We start from the raw sequence: 21,862 nt of genomic DNA on the forward strand, positions 1-21,862 counted from the left end.
TCATTTGAACTCTTTCACTTGGCGAGGTGAACACTTTGTCCAAAATACAGATCATTTAACAAAACCTCAGGCTTGTATACCAATAAGCTGTTGCAGGCATTCTATAAGTGGAGCATGGGGTATTCTGCTGATGCATGAGGTGTCTGAATGCCGGCTTGGTGGGCCAGTGCCATAATCCGCACATGCTCCCCTGGCAGGTCCATCAAATGCACCAGAATAGGTGTATTGTGGCACAGCTCATAGATCGGAGCCAGGATGCTGAGGTCTCTTCTAAGTAATGCACTCCAATCAGTTTCTTCCCTCAAGCTAGCATTCACAGAGCACAGATTTAAAGTTTGGTTATGAATGGCTCCCAAAGGAAGCCTCTATTGTCTACATCAAATTCTAAATCTCGTAACTCACTGCTTTGGTGTAGCAACAGGTGATAACAACACTCTTTACCCACTGTTGCTACTTCATAAAGACCTACAAGGCCAGGATGACAGGGCTCTCTCAGAGCCTGTCAGAACTGTGCTGCTTGTCATACAGCTGTAGGAAAGGGGAAAAAGGCAGGGAAGTTGGTAGCAGTTGGTTGAAGATGGCAGTAAAGATATTTTTTTACATTTCAGACAGGAAAGACAGGCCATGTATAGCTATCCCATTACTCCTCTGCCCCTGACTAGCAGTTGAAAGCAGGAGCAGATGATTTGAGGGGGAGGAGCACACATAATACAAAATTCACCGAGGGGTTCTGAGTGGCATCAAAGAGACTACAAGAGTTAAGATTGAGTTGTCACTGATAAGACTCAGAACCCCAAGGTGAAAAACATCCCTGTAATTCACTTTTCATCCATCTATAATTGTATGTGATGTGGTAAAGGAGTAATAGGGAGCCATACATAACATGGCCTCTGTTATTTCAATAGTCCCAAAGGTTAAGAAAATTCCCACCATCCTTGAGCTACCCTCATCAGATTCCTTACCTTCCTTCCCCCACCTACAGATGTGATTCCTGCTCACATCAGAAAGGTGGGTAACCAGTGTTGGTATCCACGATTGCTATGTCAGAGGAGTAGGTTATGAAATTTAGAAACTGAAATGATAGAGGCTCTCATTGTCAGCCATACATAACAAAACCTGTTACCCACGGATGCTACTTCATAAAGGCCTTCAAGGCCAGACCTCTAGGGCTCTCTCTTTGTCTGCTTCTCTGCTTTCACTGAAAGCAGGAAGCTCAGCTGGAGGAGGGGGAAGGAAGGAAGGCAGGGAAGGCGGTGGAGGTTGGTTGAGGATAGCAGGGAAGTTTTTTTTTTATATTTAGAACTCGGAGGACATGCTATGTATGTCAGCCCCACTATTCCTCTGTCCCTGAGCAGTTAAAAGCAGGGCTAGATGATTTTGGTTGTCATACATAACATCAAATCATAGAGGGGTAAAAAGTGGACTACAAAGATGTTTTTCACTTCGGGGTTCTGACTGACATCATGGACAACTTGAGCTTCACTCTCATTGTCTAAATTATGTAATTCGGTACCCCCTCAGTAAAAAACATCCCAGTAATTCACTGTTACTCATTTATAATTCTATATATAACTAACACATTTCAAGCCACTGTTCACCCATACTACTCTATAGCTCATCAATTTACTTTAAAAAATATTGATTATGCTAAAACCAGAGCATGATGAATGTTGTGAATTATAGACTGTTTAAGACTTACCAACTACATAATCTCCAAAACCAATGGTGCTTAGTGAAATAAACGCATAATAGAATCCTTCCCTGTAGCTCCAGCCCTCCATGTCTGAAAACGCTATTGGGGGTATTCCCAAAAACGCCACGATTCCAGTCACCAAGAAAAACAAGACAGTTACAAACTTCACCTTTTTCTGAAAAAAAACACAAACAATGACAAATAATGATATCTCAGGGTGAACAATTTGACAACAGATGCACAATACAACATACGAACTTTGATCTTCTTATCTTAAACTGTAACATTAAAAGAAAAACAATTATAGTAAAGGTTCTCCACATTATACACATGCTTCATTTACCATGTACAGCTTTTACTGAAATGATCTGCCTGCTAATTGCATCAGAGTACCGCTTCGAGAATTCGCCATCATCCATAAACACACATGCCTACAGACCTGATTCAGGTGGGAGACTCCCTATTTTTTAAGCAAAAATTACTTTATTCTGTCTGGCTCCCGTCCCAAATTGCCTCTCGTTCAATAGACATCAATGGGAGTAGATTCTCCCGCTTATTTGTTTTAAGTCTCCCACTTTACTCTTCTAAAACTTTGGCATGTATGTAAATGCATAAAAAACATTGCCTGGGTACAGGTAATTTGTTTTGGGAGAAAAACTGGTAATTCCTGTGGTTGTTTCCCACACCACACAGTGGGTATCATACCTCACTAGTACATAGAATTGTACATAGTTACAAATAGGAAATACAATTGATTTACTTCAGTGGTTTTAGAATGAACTCACAGATGACAGCGAGGGTCCAATTGGTTTGGACACTAGGAACCCAGAGTTGCAAAACACCACCTCCTACTTGATGTTTACGTTTGTACAATTTTACTTAGTATATGGACATTTTTGCTTTCTGTTGACAACTGCTTAGCTAGATAGAGTAAGTGAGGGGGGGTGATGATGAGCTGCTAAACGTAACTAGTCAGCTGAAAGCAAAACAAAAAGGAAACGGAAACAAATGAGAGGAAGCCAAGTCAAAAGGAGAAAGAGAATAGACCAATGGGAGAATCAAGAGCATCAAAAAACAATAGTCGAGGATAGAACGGTAATCGGTCTTACAGATGTAATGCTGTCAAAGGCAGAAACTGGGATTTTTATCGCTGGGTTTATCCTTGTGTCAAAAAACTGATTTTGACTATGTACAGACTAGGATTGATTTGTTCAAGATCGTGAGAACATTGAAATTGATGACAGTTTATAGGCAGAAAGAGTCCAAACATGTAAATATATCTCCATATTGTGATGTGACAGGGAAAGTAATTTTCTGGTGAAGGATAGTGAAGGAACAGTTGGAGTTGGAGAACGAAAAAGTGATGATAAAAGATATGATAAAAATGTATAAAGCGCAACAATACCCAAAAGCATCAAGGAGCTATTTGCAAATCCAAAAATAACCAGTTTTGTATCCCAGAAAATCTAAAAACAACAAACAGGCCAATCAGTAGCAAAAGGCACAAGGTGGATCTCATAACGACCCACTCCAACCGAATGATTATAAAGAAAAAGCTAGGTTTTTAATGATTTTCTAAAAGGAAGGTGCAGCAGAAGGTGACAGTGAAGGGAGTTCCAAATTTTATTTTTGTTGCAGCCAATGAAAACTCTTTTCCTCCCCATCTCTTCTTACACATGTTGGGGATAATAACAAGGTTTTGAGATGCTGATCTAAGAGACCCGCATGGTGTGTACCATTGAAACATAGTTTGAATCCCCTCTGGGTTGACTCCATAGAATACTTTGTTCATAATACACATAGCTTTAAATCAAACCCGTTTCTGAATTAGGAGCCAATGAAGTTCCAGCAATCCATTGGTAACAGACATCCGTTTAGGAATATTTAGGCCCTGATTTATACTTTTTGACACAAACCTGCGCTAGCGCAGGTTTGTGTCAAAAAGTTTACCGTCGGCTACCGCCATTTCTAGAAGCCAGCCAGGCGTCATATTTAAGGAATGAGACTAGCCGGCACTAAGGCCTGGTAAGCATCAAAATAAATTATACTAACCAGGCAGGGGAGGCGTAGGGAAGACTGGGGGTTGTGCATCAAAGAATGGCACTAGTCAGGTTAGCTTAAAAAAAAATGACTCTAACCTGACTGGCATCATTTTTTGACACACAACATGAACATGTCTCCTCTCTTAGCCAAGAGAGGAGTCATGCCCCCCTGCCCAATGGCCTTGCCCAGGGGACTTCTGTCCCCTCATCCTTGGGTGTCCTCCAGGGGTTGGTGAGGATGTCCCTGGGTGCAGGGAAGGGCACCTGTGGACTGCTTCCATGGTCTCCGACCAATGAAATGAGCTCACAGGTCCCCTAACGCCTGCCCTGACCCAGGCGTTAAATAATGGCGCTAAACAGGCTTAGTGCCATTATTTAAGGCCCTCCTCCTGTGCGTCATTTTTGCACAGGAGGATAAATAGGCGCAAATGCCTTAGAGACCAATTTTTGCACAGGAACACCTACCTTGCATTTCATTGACGCAAGGTAGATTTCCACGGTAAAAAAATGACGTTAACTCCAATGCAAATTCGGAGCGAACGGAGTATAAATATGCCCCTTAGTGTCAGCCTTGCCACCACATTTGATACCAGTTGATGTTTGGCCAGGGTGGTTTTTATTTGCTTCCAGAAGAAAGGCATTACAGTAGTCTATTCTGGATGAGATTAAGGCAAGGACCACCTTTTTCCGAGCTGTTACTGGGATGTACAGCAATAACTTTTACAAAGACTTAATGATCCAGAAGAAGGAAGACACAATGAGGTTAGCCTGATGGTCAAAGGACAGATCACTGTCCATGATGGCTTCTAGATTTTTTGCTGATTTTACTGGGATGGCCAACAGTCCTAAACCCTCAGCCCACCAACTCTGACTCCAGGTAAGTGAAAGACTTCCAAAAATCAACATCTCAGTTTTATTCACCATTACGTTTAAAGCAGTTTTTGTTCATCCGTGAGGCCACCTCTTTAATATAGTTCTTAAAATTGGCAGCTGTGGTGTCAATGTCCCTTGACATGGAGACAATGATTTGAGGGTTATCAGCATATGACACTACCTGCAGTCCAATGGAGTGGATGAGACTAGCCAAGGGAGAGATGTAAAGATTAAACAGTGTTTGACTCAGGGAGAACCTTTGTGGCACCCCGCAAGACAGGCAAAACCGGTCAGATCTAAATTTGTCTACAAATATTGTCTGGGTTCTATTAGATAAAAAATAAGTCAATCATTTTAAGGCCACCTCCCTCCAATCCCCAAGGCCTGTAGGCAATCAGTAAGTAGAGTGGGAGTGATGGTATCAAAAGCCGCAGATAGATCCAAAAGGATTAAAGCTGCAGCCTGACCAACATCCACAAGCCACCTAATGCTGTCAGTTGCGGCAATTTGGGCAGTTTCAGTGCCATATTAGCTTCTGACTCCAAAATGAGAGCTCTCTAGCCAAACCTGTGGTTCCACATACATCATAAAATACTGATTGAGATGTTTCTCCAAGATTTTAGCTGGTGCAGGGAGCAAGGAAATTGGTCGGTAGTTCTTCAAGTCCCTAGAGTCCAGGTTAGGTTTTTTGAGTAGAGATTTAACAGCTGCCTTTTTCCACAGTTTTGGAAAACAACCAAAGCTGATAGCTTTTTCCACACTCTCCGTAAGAAGCAGAAAAATAGAGCTAGCCACTACTTGAAGAATCTTCAGAGGCACGGCTTGAGTGGGCAGCCTGATTTCAGATTCCGTAGGTAACATTCCATTTGCTCCACTGTGAGGTTAGGGAACTCTAATAAGGATGTGGGCTGTATTCCCTGGGACGTACCAGTGGCCAAGGTACTCAACTGCTGAGGGCTGAGAACCAAAGTCTCAACTTGTCTATCCAGTGAGAATTCTTTATAAATAGTCTGAAAAAATCCAGCGAGTAAATTACAGAACTCACTAGGCACTCAACCTCAGAGGAAGATGCAGGGGCCGCTAGCTCCTGTATTACTTTGAAAAGTTATTTAGAGGAATCTGCTGATTCAATCTTATTCATACAGACACAAGAATTTTCTTCTCTAGTGCCCAGTTTATATTCTTTAATGAGACTTTTTTATTTGGTTTTCTCTTGCTCCTCATACAGCTTTCTCCAACAGCGCTCTTGCCACTGGCAGATCTATCAGTAAACAAAGGGGAAGATCTACCCCTCATGTGCATACTGAGCTTAGCGAATTTTCTAATATGCTGCTCCCAAATTTGTATCTTCAGTTACTAAGTAAGGGGTATGTCCAAGTGCTGTAACAAAGGATTCTGCACACACATCCATCAAGTTTCTCCTAAAAGATTTGACCGCTGATACAGCAGTCTTTTTCCGTTGCGAGAGGAGCTCTAAATTAAATGCAACTGCTCGGTGTTCTTACCATACAAAAGGTAAAACCTCTTGCATCGACAGATTAGCATAGTCGGAAAAATCCCATCTAAAGTATTGCCTGATCAGTGAGTAGGGCCTTTAATAAGTTTTTCAAAACCCAGGAATGCAAACGTTTCAATTAATGCACTAGTATCTGCGAAGGTGGTGTCCTCCAAAAGAAAATTAATGTCACCAAAAACAGAGGCATTACATTTTTACACAAATACGTTTCAGCCAAACTGGTAAAACAGAAATGAAGATCAGAAATCTGTCTGTCTATATATTACGCTCCCAGTGAAAGAATCAATTGATGAGATTTTTATTAAAAAGTAAAGGGCCTTACACAGATTAAAATAACTGAGTGGCTCAATGTGACAGTGGTGTTCCCGCTTATGTACTAGAGCCAATCCACCACTCGGCCTCCCTAGCCTATCTATTCTCAAAATAGCGTGCCCAGCAGGGATCGCATGCACAAAGTTAGGGCCAGAGGAGGCACTTGCCCAAGTCTTGGTTAGAAAGACCTGGTTGAGGTCCCAAGTTAGCAATAGATCTGCAAATTCAATATCATGTTTAATCAAAGACCTAGCATTGATTAGAAAACCTTTAAACTTCTCCTTGGTGGGATTAGAATGCTGATTGTCTGCTTTTTATTCTAAAATCCTGTTTTCCCAGGTGTGATCATTCTTCTTTCAAACCAAAAAGGATAGCCTGAAGCCACATGTAGGGTATGGCTTATTGTTATGATCATAAAAAGCTTTTGTGGCCAGCCTTACCCTTATGGTCTGGGCTGAAAATATAAACCTCAGCGTAGAGCAGTCAAAAAGGCCTTCTGATATCAGGGGACCTGAGGTCCGGAACTTGGTGCAGTCCGGGCACGGACAGGCGCAGATGGACTTGCATTTGTTGCTCCAGCTGTGCTCTGCCTGAGTTTCCAAGCACACATGCTCATTAAATAGGGTTTTCAATTAGCTCAGTGTCTAGTCTGCTATCCTGGCAGAAGCCCAGATGCCCGAAAGCGAAAGACCACAAAACCAACACTCCCTCCCCAACAATTGACTGGATCACACTAGCAGTGGACCAGGGAGGTGGAAAATAAACAAAAGTAAGTCACTAGTCCTTCAAATTAAAAGCCACCACAGTACGTTTCCCACGAAATATAATAGAACAGTAAAAAAAAAAACACAATATCCAGCGGGCAGTACAACCTGTTTACCTGTGGTTCGCTGTGCATCAGCACACACATGCGCATTAAGTAAACCTTTCAGTTAGCCCAGCATTAACCTGGCAGAAATATGGAAGCGGAAATCCACAAAACCAGCATTCTATCTGCAAGAATCGACTGGATTATAGTTGCAGCAGAACAGGGAGGTGGAAAAGAAACAAAAGTAAGTGACTAGTCCTTCAAATTAAAAGCCCCCACAGTGCATTACCCACGAAAATAAAAGAACTGTGAAAAAGCCATAGTATCCCTCCAACAATCAAGGAATAAAAAAGCAGCAGTAGAACTTGGTTACCTTTGTTCGCTGTTTATCCACGCAAACATGCGCATTACATAAGACTTTCAATTAGCCCAACGTCTAAGGCACTAAGCTGGCAGATGCCTGGACTCCCAGAAGGCCACAGAACCTGCACTTCCTCCGCAGCAATCAACTGGATCACAGTTGCGGTGGACCGGGGAGGCAGAAAACCAACATAGGTAAATCACTAGTTCTTAAAATTAAAAGCTCCCAGACTACATTACCCCAAAAAATAAAAGAACTTTAAAAACCCACAGGAACCCTTCAACAATCAAACATTAAAAAGTGGGCAGTAGAACCTGGTTACCTTGGTTCACACACTAGTTACTTTGATTAGCACAAAGTGAACTAAGTGTGGTATTTATCGATTCTATGATGGATTTCCAAGGTCTATTGGTATCCGAGGAAATCAGTACTCTGTTGACATTAAAATCTAGAAGTACATCTATTACCTCTAATTGACCTGTTTCTGAGGTTGTTATCAGAGCATTGTGAGACACAATTAGAAAGGCAAAAAATGTTGTTTCAATACCAATATTACCCATAGGCATACCATGGAGAAATTAGTGGAAAATATAGATTTTTGAAAACATAACACCCAAAACTCTATGAGTTCTATTTAATTCTCAAAATTGATAATAACAGAGAAAACTACCCAGGTCGACATATAATCGCTGCCCCGGAGGGACTGTTTGAAAATACGTCCAGTGCATTGATTAATTCCTGAGGTCTTTTGTCCAAAGTTTATCATCTTATATCCAAGCTACAACCAATTTTCTAAAGAGACTTTTTGAGATTAGTTGGGGAAAAGACATGCTGCTGTTGATGACCTTTGATGTCTCGCGTTGACACACATGTATTAATCATATTGATGGTTTGAGAGATGTAGGTCACTTTCTAAAAGCCAGACCTATTAGATTTTATAAGCATACTAGGATGGTTCTGAAACTGTGGAATGTGTTTAAAGAAGAATATATTTTTCTTTAAAAATGTCATTTTTGACCAGCTGCAGGGGAAAGCTATGGGCACCTTTTTCACTCCCAGCTGTGCTGATTTGCATATGGGCTGGTGGGAGGAGCAGGTTCTTAATGGGTCTCCACTTGAGAAATGGATGGACAGCAGGTGTATTGTGGGTCTGTTTCATAGACAATGTTTTTGTGATTTAGCTTCTGTAAAATTGTTTGCCTCTGAGATTAACAAGAATAATTTAAATTTGAAGTTTACAAGTACTATCGATGAGACAGAAGTGGAGTATTTGGATGTGAAATTGACAGTGAAAAAGGATAAGTTGACCTCTACTCTACTCATAAAACTATGTGCTAGCAATAGCACAATACAAAGCTCTCACCCGATTGTGCTCAAAGAAAGTATACTCTGTGGTGTACTCTTGAGGGAGAAATTATTAATATGCAGAATAGGAATATGGTAAAAGAGGAGATGAGATGCTCAGAAGGTTTGAGCTCTGGGTGCACAGTAGGGAAACACTTGATTCAGCTGAAAGAAAGATGCTGAAGTTTAATAAGGGAGAGCATCCTACTTAAGAACAAAAAGAAGAAACAATCCATTGTTGACAGAATTAGGTTTATCACCACATTTAACACAAGACATGTCAAAGTTAGATCCATACTGAAGAACACAGCAGCTATTGAGAAGTTATAATATGATTGGGGTGAGGTGCCTAGGAGGCCACAAATCACCTTTAGGAAGGATAGATCTATGAGAGCTACATTGGTTAGGAGTGATATCAGGACAGAAAAACAGTCTTGGTTAAAACATAAGAAAGGCTTTGCAAGATGAAGTAAGTGCAAAGCCTGCAAGAATCAGAAAAATGATGACAGAGATAGTGATTTGAGACAAAAGCAAAAAGAAAGTTAGGGGGCACTTCAATTGTAAAAGTGAATATGTTGTTTATATTTTAAGTTGTCCCTGTCTTGAAACATATGTGGAAAGTACTACATTACCCATACATGAGCGAGTTCTGCAACATTTAAGGGCTAAAAAGTCTTGATAAAAAACTATCCAGTGGCCAGACAGTTTTACACCGCACATAAAAGATATGAGTGGTTTGAATTATAGTGTAATAGATGGGATACCTAAGGAAATACGAGGAGGAAATAAGGAAAAACAACAGCAAATACTGGAATCTAAGTATATTCTGACATTGATAGTGTCGAACAAAGGGGTTTGAATTGTGATGAAGAGTTTTATGTTTATTTATGATTTTCTGAGGGCTCTAAAATCTCCCTACAATTATAATTCTGAATAGATAGAGATGTTCTTCATAATTAAGTTCACAGTTTGTATATATTGAGTGCGGTTTTGAGTTTTAAATTTTATGTTAATGTTTTACATTTTTATTTATTCTAGGGGAGGTCCCCTAATTGTGTCAATAATTGCCATATGGTGGATGAAATAGCTAATATATTTAGAGTGTTCTCTCTTCAGAATTGAGATAGAGTTGCAAACATATTCTCTAACAATACATATGTCTACTGGGGCGATAGTTGTATAATGCTGATAGTGAGAGTATATGCACATTATTTAATGATTTATTTGAAAAATATGGAAAACCAGCAATTATTGTATAATTCTATTGGAAATTATTTCTTTTAAACAATGTTTTGTTTTTATAAGGAGAATATTTTGTTTTGTTGTACAGCATTGTTCAGATATACTGTTTTTTGTATCTGAAATAGTGTGATCAGCTCAGTATGTTTTGTTATGTTTACTGTCTGCTATATTTCATGTTATGATTGAAACAAACAACAGCACCATGCATCATTACGAAGGCTGTTGCACTGCCGAAACATGTTGATGCTAGACACATGAGCTTTGCTTTAATAAACTGCAATTTATACCTCATGAAAGTGCTGCCGTTTACTGCATTTGTAAAGTTTTGTGGATGAGAGGCGCTGGAGCGGATACTCCATTAAGCAGCACTTCAGGCGATCAGGTAGCTCACTGGCAACCCACCAGCACTCTATGGAAGCCTGCTGCAGTCTCTCCACATAAAATCTAACAGGCATCATTCTACCCCCTCCAGCTTTCGCATGTGTTCCTGTCCTGAAACATATACTAAAAATACTGTATCTCCTGCTCCTCTCCCTTTCCCCCTCCATTATTCACTAATTAAAAACAAAACTGGAGAAAGGAGCTTCTTGGCCTCCCAAGAGTACACAGAGTTTTGAAGTTCTGGTGTAGCTCCATCTTCTAGAACCCCACACAACAGTTGTGCGAAGAGTAGCAGCTTGCTGGTGAATATCATAGATGCATGCATGCCAATAATTTGATGAGTTTCCCCAACTTCTGAATGGAAGGCAATGAACTAAGATGGCCTCAAATAAACTCTTTGACCATGATGGTGAGATGTTCAGTCCAGTGCAGGCGATGTAAGGATTGATTCAGTGTTTCATACACCCAAATCACCAAAAGGATGAAGGGCAGCACAACTAAATTCAATTAGCTGGCAGTGAACTGAGAATACCTGCACACACCCTTTCCTTGCTGTTGTGTCAGTGGCAAGAAAGACAGGAGGGGAGCGGATACTACATTAAGCTGTACCTCTTGTACGTCTTCTATGAAACCTATGTATGTTAACCATTAGAGCCACAGTGGAACACAGCTGTGGGGGGGGGGGCAGAATGTGTTGAACAGACCCATCATGTAGTCATGTACTGTAGTAAGAACGGAAGCCTGACTGAAAGTTGTTGAGTGCAGCCTTATCCTCAATATAACGTGACAGATGAGAATTGACATGACTTTCCATTATTTTAGCCTTTGATGGCAAGATGGAGATTGGACAATAATTGGAAGTGTTTTGAAGATATAGAGTGGTTTTCTTGATTAGTAAAATGATAGTAGTGATTTTAAAGAAGTTAGGATCTTGACCTAATGCAAAAGAAGAACTGCAATTTGAAGCACCTATGGAGCCACAGCTGTTACCATAATCCTGTTTTTTTGCAAGACACAGGTCCAGGGGAGAGACTCAGCTAATACATTTAAGTTTTGAAACTGTGATATCCTCTGATATTTGATAGATATCAGACCAAGATGCTGAGGTTGCTTAGGGAAATGTGGAGGGAATCTTCAGATTAAGCACAGAATCAGTGGTATTAATGGTGGTGGTAGCGGTAGGAAAAGTTACGAGGAGATGTTAATTTTTTTTATGAATGAACTTAGCTAACTTGGAGCATAATGACTGAGATGCAATAATAGGAGAGGTAAGTATTTCAGGAGTGGCACAAAATATGTAAATGGAAAACACCTCTTTAGTCATATATTTTGCATCCTGGGCCCTATCTTGATAACACCTAATGTGACCTTCCTTAAGAAAGGTTTTATAGCTCTTGAACTCTTGTTTATAAATGAGTTTATCGTCTGAGTTATAATTGTGCTATTCTTGTCTTTTTCAAGTTTTTTACACTTTCTCTTCACTAAACTCAAGTCAGGAGTGTACTATGGCACTGAAAGAAAGAAACAATGCAAAGTGAAGGTTTTGATGAGTGGAATTGTTTCATGTGCACTACCGTTCCATCCGTTAAAATCTTCTACATAGATGTTAATGTTTTCCTTGGGAGCAGGCATATTTCTAACTCAGGTGAGTAATTAGTTGAGCCAGGTCTAGGTTTTGAGGATGGGCGATGGGTTACCATAGAGGATGTCCTCATTTTAGTTTTTGGCTCTCTCTTAGGGTTAATAGAGAAAAAAAAAAGTTTTATGTTAGTTGTAATATTGAATGAATATTGACTTGACCCTTGCCAGATTACATATGTCGTACAGAATGAGTGGCAGAATGGGTAGTCTCTTGTACATACTGAGAAATATCAAATATTGAACAAATATGGAGCAATTCGGAAGCAGCGTTATCTGTAACCTTCCCCATACCTGGATGAAATCCTCCAAGTAAGGTAAAGTTGCTGGAATTTAGATGGGCTGAGGCAATGGATTCCTGAATCAAGGCATTCACATTTTTAGCCTGATGGTGGTTTCTATCAATGAGCAGAATCTTCATCAATTCACATTAGTATGACAAGGTTTAAATCAGTATTTGCACAATAAGCTCCTACTGTAATCACCACTGCAAAGATGCAATCAGTAAACATAGACTAGCTAATAATGTCACACAAGTGGGTTGTAAAGAACAATAAGTATGGGACATCTACATAAACACTTCTGCATGCACACTCAATCCACCAGGTGTGTTTCTCTATGTCAGACTCAAAAGAGAGGCATCACTACAGTGACAACCTAAAACTCTTAGTGAATTGGTACACGTTACTCTGAACTCTCCGTCCTTCAACCCCTCTCCTTCCTGTTGCACATGGGATGGTCTTTCCTGATAGGGCAAGGGACAACAACAGACCAAATGAGGCAACATTTATACAGGGAGCCAATGAATATGTGTGCTACAGCCCAAACCCAACCCTTCCCACAAATACAACCACCTGATCAACTCCCCCCTTTGTCCTTCAGTATAGGCACCAAAGAAAGGTGGAGGAAGACAGCTCACTTAAAAGAGAGGGGCTCATAGGATAAGAGTGCAGATGCCAATATTGTTAACCTTTTCCCCTTCATTGCAATTTTGTGTCTATTCTCTTTATGCATGGAACAATTCCTTAAGATTAATTCAAGCAATCCACCCTTCATTTTTTTGTTTTGATCAGTTTGATGTGCTAAATAGGTCATGTATGCCCAAGTGCGGTTCCATTGCTCACTGACCTATAGGACACAAGATGCCCCTTATGTATGGAGCTCAACTAGATAGAATTTTGCTTTTGTACCTAATGGGACTTGGACTGTCAGATAGGACTGGCTGTTTCTATTGGAGCAAGACCAAAGCCTATTTGTATATGGAGGCTTCCTGTCTAAGATGGCTTAATGGGCAAATAAACTATAGACTAGATTGTGCACAAAGTAATTACCAGTGATTGAGAATATTTCAAACGTCCACCCATCATTCTTTTCTTGTCCACAGTGGAACAATATCTGTTCAATATTCACTTAAGCTGCTCCACACTGATATGCTCAACAGGTTCTATGTATATATCTGGGTTGCTCATGCCTCCTTTCAGAGAGAACGTGACCTAGCCTAGACATATGCACTAATTTGTCGGTTTTGGATCAAGGTTCATTTACCTATGCTCGCTTCTTGTTGGTTATGGAACAGAAAAGGGGAAATAATATGCCCAAAGCAATTTCCCATGGTTTTAAATGATTCCATCTTTTCCATCTACCACTGTTGTGTGGTTAAAATGCACATGGAGACCTGAAATATGTATGCTTTCACATTTATGGGGCACCACTCGTACCACATATGAGCCTGTTGTCCCTCACTTAGGTAAAAAAGAACCACTTTTGTTGGCATATACAAATTGCAGCTTCTTTTGGTACCATGTTGGGGTTGAGAACAAAGCTCTACACATTGGACCTCACTCATCTACAGTGGGACATGAGAGTCTGACGATCTTCATTAGTATACAGTTAGAGTTCGTATCTGCCCAGTTTTATATGTAAGGCACAATAGAGCAAGAGATACATTTGAGCACACAGAAATCGTAAAATTGATTTTTGCCCACTAGAATAGAAAGTCAAAATGCTGACAGGCAAGAATACATCAAAGACCTTAGTAGCATTCTTTGTGTAGAGTACAAACATAAAAATAACACAAACAAGTCAAAGAGATAACAAATCAGTCACAGGCCCACAAACATACCCTTCAAAATACTTTACTGAACAGCACAAAGTATATATCATTGAAGGTGCACAAACATAATCAATTCCAGTCAAATAAGAGATCGGGATGTGTTGGAGTAGATTCAGACAAGTGTGTGTGTGTGATGTCCATTTATTTTACTGGCTACATATCTAGGTTAAAAGTTCATTTACCAGTGGATATGGACAACCAATGTCTAAGAAGAAGGAGGAGATGGAAGACATAAAATCAATGACAGAAACTCTTAGCCATCTAAGGACCTGTTAGATACAGTGGTCAATCCAGTCCTAAGAGTCCATTCAGAAGCTTGTATCCATTAAACATATGGAGCCACATATAACATTGATTTCTTTTAATTCTGAAGTTCTTGCTAGGTGAACCTGTTTGCAGCTTTATACATGCAAAATCACTCAATTGTATGCTTCTTCACTCTCACTCACACTTGCCCAGTCTCACTTGCTGCTGCATATTTTGATGCCAGACTCACTGATATAATGTAAATGTTACCTTTTCCATTCCTTTGTTAGCTAAGCATTCTCCAAGTCTATGACAAAGTAGTGAAAGTTTTTTGCCAATATTTCCTAGAAATATCAAGTTCAAAGGAATCCCAAACAGCGCATAGATAACACAGAAGATCTGTCCACCAGCTGTTCTAGGTGCCAATGTACCATATCCTACAAAAACCAGAAAAAAAACAGAGGTTGTTACTTGCAAGTATGCACCATATTCAAAGGTTGAACCACCACATTCTCTTAACTTTAAAGTTTCTCCTGAATCCTTCAACGGTATTGAGTGAGAATTTATGAATACAAAATCCTGACTAGTATTTGTAACCAAACACAAAATACATGAAAATATACATTCCTCAGTGTAGATTTCCATCCTTGACAATATGTTGGAAGTCAAAAGTCCAGGCAGATCATCTTGATCTGGATATTTTGGCATATAATCAGGGTGTACTCCCCAGCATTTGAGCTAATGTGCAGGTTTGCATGATGACAATTTGACCACACATTTTGCATTTGGGTGATCACAAGTATATAATATTTACTATTCTAACGCCACATCTACTCACCTGGACAATGTTTTGGTAGCCTATGCTTTAAAACCTCATATTTTGGATGTATGATGGAATGGCACATGCCATTACCATGCATGCCTTTACAATGTGATCATTACAACTCACGCCTGTTTTCTATCCAAAGAATGACCACACAAACTTTTACCACGCATATGCCTTTACATACAGAACGAAAATGGAAGGATTTTACAGGTAAGTAATCCCTACATCCATACCCTCCCTAAACCCTAAAATGGCTCTTGAGACACAAAGGCACATATCCTTCCTAAACCCTAAAAATGCCCTTGCCACCCAAAAACCTATACTCATCCAAAACCCTAAAAATGCATGTCACCCAAAAATCCATACCCACCCTAAAACCTAAAAATATTCCTGCCAGCCTACCCATACCCACCCTAAACCCTTAAATGCCCTTTCCACCCAAAAACACATACCCACCCTAAACCCTTAAAATGCCTCGGTCACCCAAACATCTCTACCCACCCTAAAACCTAAAAATACACTTGCCAGCCAACCCATACCCACTCTAAACCCTAAAATGCCCGTGCCACCCAAACACGCACACCCACCCTAAACCCTTAAAATACCTTACCCACCCAAAAACCCAGTGCCACTCTAAATCCTAATAATGTCCTTGCCCCACAAAAACCCACACCCACCCTAAAATCTAAAAATGCACTTGCCAACCAAAAACCCATACCCACCCTAAACTCTAAAAATGCCTTGGCCACCCAAACATCTATATCCACCCTAAAACCTAAAAATAGCCTTACCACCCAAAAAACCATACCCATCCTAAACACATAAAAATATCCTTGTCATCCAAAAATACATACCCAACATAAAACCTAAAAATGCCATTGCCACCCAAAGATCCATACCCACTCTAAAACCTAAAAATACCACTTCCCCCCCCCAAAAAAAACTGTCCCTAATACCTACAAATAGCCTTGCCACCCACAAATCCATACCCACCCTAAACCCAAGGCCGTTTTTCATGTGTTTTGTTGGGACTTGGCTGAAGTCAAGTCCTAAAATGGGTGAAAACACTTCTGGTTAAAGTGTTGGCGGACAATTGGATCTCAGTAGGAGATCGCCTGCATCCATGGCTCTACATATACAACTTTCTTTTCAATTGAAACTTAATATTGTGAAAATTACTGTACTAATTTACACCAAATAAAAAAAAGTGTGATCTCTGGACCAAAAGCTATCTTTCCTGAAAATGTAGTCTAATTCCATCCAGCAGTTCGGGGTAGATATGTATATCTATATATCTATATCTATAGATCTATATCTATATATCTATAGCTATATATATATAGATATATATATATAGATATATATATATATATATGTATAACCTAGCAGCAGTCGCCATTAGGTAGTTATAGTTAGGACCTAGTTTCTATATAAAAAGCGTTTTTTTTCACTTGCCTGTATCTTTGCCCCACTTCATGAATCTTCATGAAACATTTCCAAAATAATTGCTAGTAACGTCAGTTGCTGTCTGGGTAGTTGTGGGATGATCCGTCCGGGGGAGGTTGAGAAACCCGATGGGTCCCAAAACACGATTTACCCATTCATTTTTCCACAGGGATTTTGAACAGCGATAGTGCTGAAACTAGTGGATGGAATTACAGCAAATTTGGAAAGAATTTAAGTCCTGGTCCAAAAGGAAATCGTTTTTTGTTTTGGTGCAGATCTGTTCAGTCGTTTTTGAGAAATAAAGGGGAAAACAAATTTGTATATATAGAGACGCGAAGGATTCGCGACCCCTCCCAATCTCGTGCTGAGATCTGATTTGCTGACAATTCAAAAACGAACCTGTTGAACTGCTGTCAACCATTTTGGGACTCTGCTTCAGCCGAGTTCCAGAAAAAAGGTGAAAAAATAAAGAAAAGGGGCCAGGGTACAAATACACTGACCCCTTAGCTCTGGTGGTGGGGTCCCAAAGGGACACCCCCAGGGCTTAAAAGCATTTTTTTTTATTTTACGGTTGGAGTTACCATGGATCCGCCATAACATTTTTTTAAATGAAGCACGGGCTCCCATGCTCCGTTTTTATAAAGCATCCGGGTGGGCCAAGTCCATGGCATTCTTTTCTTTTAGCACTGGTTGATCTCCTGGCCCCCTGCACACCCGGATCGCCACCTTCCTTGGGTGAACTTATTTTAAGGCATGGGGGTGGCCCGTTGGCCTCCTCTTCAGGCCTGGGGACCGCCACCTCCCCAGGGCTTCAATAACTTAAGACGCGGGGGCATCTGGCACCCCCTGTTGCCCCAGGGAATGCCACCTCCCCTGGGCTACATGAAATAAATAGGGGGGGTGCCCAGCCCCTCCCCCGGCCAGGAGGACTACCATCTTCCTGGGGCTGCATTGCTATTTTGTGCGAGGGGGCCGCATGCCCCCGTGCTGCCCCAGGGATCAGCACCTCTTCAGGGTATGGATAAAAAAAGAAATAGTGAAGGGGAGTGGATGGGGGTAGCACGGCCCCTCTCATGGAGCCACTGATGGCCCTGGGCCCTTATTGTCAATGATGTTATCAAAGATGTCACGAGTGCCGTAATTTTTAGAGTGCATGGCGAGGGCACGAGTTGTAGTTACCTTAGGGCACGAGTTATAGTTACTTGAGGTAACTCTAACTATAACTGGTGAATTTCTACGGTTTCATACATTTGAAATGTGAGCCTAACTATAACGTCCCTGTAACCTTTGTTTTTTTAAGTGAATTTATATATATATATATATATATATATATATATATATATATATATATATATATATATATATATATATATATATATATATATATAAATATATATATATATTCAAAGAACCTACAAACAAGGAGACTGGCACTCATGGGATCCATATCTTGCTTTATTTCACAGCATGCAGATGCGTTTCAGCATTTCGTCTTTCTCAATGCTCGCTATATTAAGAGACACATATACAATCACTCCCTATAAGTGAGCCTGCTGCAACTTCATTGGGTAATTCAAAATTGGCATAAAAGAGGGCTCTCCAGCATACTTTAATTTTGTAATTACTATCGCCATATTGGTATGTTCATTGATCACATTAACACCTGATGGCAGTCTTTGTATTAGATGTATAATTTTACCGCTCAATACTAAAGCAATGAACACCGTGTATTGATGTTAATCACCAACGTCAAAGAAACTTAAGTTCATTGTCCTAAACCAATTGCCACTCTTTAAACCTCCTCATGTGTCATTATTCAACAGGCACTATTTCCAGTTCACACGCTCATTTGTGATTGTGTCTCCTCCTCAAAACAGTGTATTATTATCCCTTGCCTGCCGCACATCATCGTACACACAGGACGCAGGAATTGTGCCCAAAGGCCATACTTCCCCAGGTTCAATAACCCCAGACTCAGAGTCAGCAGAAAGTGTGTCCCCAATCATAATTGCGATGGTGCAGACAACTTCAAATATGTCTGTTTCAAGTTTCAAGTTCCCCCTTAACATTGGTGCAGAATATGTATCTCTCTATATAAATATATAGATATATATAGATATATTTATGTGTCATCTACTGGTGGTCACTAGTAGGTAGTAGGTAGACTTGCCTATATCTTTGGTACCATCACCATTTGATGAATCTTGGTTGGATGAACATATAGGGGGTCATTCTGACCCTGGCGGTAGACTACCGCCAGGGCCAACGACCGCGGATGCACCGCCAACAGGCTGGCGGTGCATCCATGGGCATTCTGACCGCGGCGGTATAGCCGCAGTCAGAAACGGAAAACCGGCGGTGTCCCGCCGGTTTCCCGCTGCCCTGGGGAATCCTCCATGGCGGCGCTGCAGGCAGCGCCGCCATGGGGATTCCGACCCCCTTACCGCCAGCCTGGCTCTGGCGGTTTTGACCGCCAGAACCTGGCTGGCGGTAACGGGTGTCGCGGGGCCCCTGGGGGCCCCTGCAGTGCCCATGCCACTGGCATGGGCACTGCAGGGGCCCCCTAACAGGGCCCCACCAAGATTTTCAGTGTCTGCCAAGCAGATACTGAAAATCGCGACGGGTGCAACTGCACCCGTCGCACCCCTTCCACTCCGCCGGCTCCATTCGGAGCCGGCATCCTCATGGAAGGGGGTTTCCCGCTGGGCTGGCGGGCGGCCTTCTGGCGGTCGTCCGCCAGCCCAGCGGGAAACTCAGAATAACCGCGGCGGTCTTTTGACCGCACAGCGGTATTCTGGCGGTTCCCGCTTGGCCGGCGGCTCCAGCCGCCCGCCAAGCTCAGAATGACCCCCATAGTATTTAAAATTACTATTCCCAGGTCGGGACAAAAGTTATAGCTAACTTAGGACGCAAGTTATAATTACTTAAAATAGCTCTAACTATAACTGCTGAATTTCTATGGTTTTGTACGAGTAAATTCAGAACCATAACATCCCCGTAACCTTTGGTTTTTTTAAGTGTACATATATAAATAGAAATATATATATATATATATATATATATATATATATATATATATATATATATGTATATATATATATAGATAGATAGATATATATATATAGATAGATATAGATATAGATATAGATATACATATATAGATATATGTTGTAAAGGCATATTCATTGTAAAATTGTTGGTGGAAAGGACATGTATGGTAAAGACGCATGTGATCTAATGCCTGCGTGGTAATGTGTGGTTCCGACTGAGTTGTAATATCTGATTCCCATTATTTTAGCAGCACATACTTGTTATTTATATTTTCTCAATCTGTTCTTTAACCCCTTCAGTGTGTCGGATGGCCGGGAGTTGTCTGACGACATTGTGGGCTACCAGCCATCCAGGCCCCCACCCACGAGGAAGCACTGGTGCTCCCCCCCCCCGGGACTCCCTGGTAAAACCCCACAAAGGAATTGCAACAGAAGCGATTCTGCTGCCACCCGATGTCCCCCTCCTCGCCAACGTCGGCATGCACAGCGCGCTGACTTCATAAAATATTGCCGGGACGCACTGTAAGCCATTAGCTTCAAGCAAATGTGCAGGGGATTAGAGATGAGTTTGTGGTCGGGGAAGAGGTTAAGGAACAACAAAGAGGCATTGGGAGAAAGGAAAGGGTTTTCTTTTCCCCCCAAGGTCTCTTTGGTGTGCATTCCTGCTGCTTAATCACATATGTGGCCACTATCGTGCAGAAGAAATGCCCACTAGACACCAGGGATTTGGTGTTTTTGTGCTGTTTGTTTTTTCAATACATTGTTGGGAAGTGGCCCCTTGGGGACAGGTCACTCCCCTTAGGGGGCATGTATTTTGGCAATTTCTGCCCCCATCGGGGGCAGATCATCAATTTTTTTAGGCCCATCTGCCCCAAAGGAAGATAACAACTAGACCGCCAGGAATATTTATTTTGGCAATGTTTGGGGAGTGGCCCCATGGGGAAGGGTTGCTTTCCTTTGCAAAGCAGGTATTTTGTCAGTTTCTGCTCATCCCCCCGCCCCCACCCCCTTGGGAGCAGATTGTCCTCTTTTTAGGCCCATCTTCCCCAAGAGGGGCAGAAACACTAGGCCACCAGGGATATTTATTTTGCCAATATTTGGGGAGCGTCCCCTTGGGTAAGGGTCGCACCCATTTGGGGAGAAATCATTTTGGCTGTTTCTGCCCCCATTTGGGGCAGATCTGCCTTTTTTTTAGGCCCAGAACCACTAGGCCGCCAGGGATATTTATTGTGGCACTGTTGTGGAGCAGCCCATTGAGCATGGGTCGTGCCCTTCTAAGAGGCCAATATTTTGGCCGTTTCTGCCGCTTTGTGGGCAGGTCAGCATTTTTTAGGCCCATCTGACCCCAGGGGTGCAGAAAACCACTAGACACTAGGGAAAGTTTCTGAATGTTTGGTGGACTGGCTCATCATTTTCATTTGTGGTGATAATATTTATTTTTCCTTTGTACTCTAGTGCAAAGGTTTTTATTCCTTTGCTTTGACTCCTGCTTGTGATTTCGGCAGTGGTAGATCTGCAGTTTGCATACTTGCATTTGTTTGGTAAGAAAAACTTTTTTGTAGTGTTTACTCCAAATGAGTATCATTGCCATGAATTGATTAATTTGTTTGTAAATGGGGTAATAATAGCAGCATATTTAGCCTACATTTTATTGTGTGTGAAGCTCTCCTTGGATTTGTGCACAATGTGTATTGTGTTTTCTTATTTCCAATTTTTTTTGTTTTTCCTTTTCTAGTGTGATATTGCTGGTGCTTGCTGTGTATGTGCTGAGTAGGTGCTGGTGAGCCTAGCTGCCTCTGGCAAGTGAGTGGTATAGTTTTTGAGTAAATAGGTCTTTGTAATAAAGCCACACTTTGTTGGTTGTTGTTAACTTATTTGTCAAGTTACTTTTATTAGTCAGGATTATCGGTAGCTGCAGGATAACCGCTCAGCAAGTTATTTGTATGCATTTTGAATCTTCCTCTGACCATG

The 21,862-nt window shown here is 41.2% G+C and overlaps 1 protein-coding gene across 2 annotated transcripts in view; it reads right to left on the reverse strand.

Moving 5' to 3' along the window:
* LOC138259619 (potassium channel subfamily K member 16-like) overlaps positions 1-21,862 on the reverse strand; it is a 157,397-nt gene that overhangs the window by 47,906 nt on the left and 87,629 nt on the right. For both annotated transcript variants that reach the window (XM_069207466.1, XM_069207467.1), the window contains exons 3-4: positions 14,840-15,006; positions 1,700-1,868 (exon numbers count right to left, since the gene is read on the reverse strand). In XM_069207466.1, the coding sequence (XP_069063567.1) occupies positions 1,700-1,868; positions 14,840-15,006 (336 nt within the window). The remainder of the gene's footprint in view (positions 1-1,699; positions 1,869-14,839; positions 15,007-21,862) is intronic.

This window comes from Pleurodeles waltl, chromosome 9, assembly GCF_031143425.1.
Source record: "Pleurodeles waltl isolate 20211129_DDA chromosome 9, aPleWal1.hap1.20221129, whole genome shotgun sequence".
In the NCBI taxonomy this organism is placed as follows: Eukaryota; Metazoa; Chordata; class Amphibia; order Caudata; family Salamandridae; genus Pleurodeles; species Pleurodeles waltl.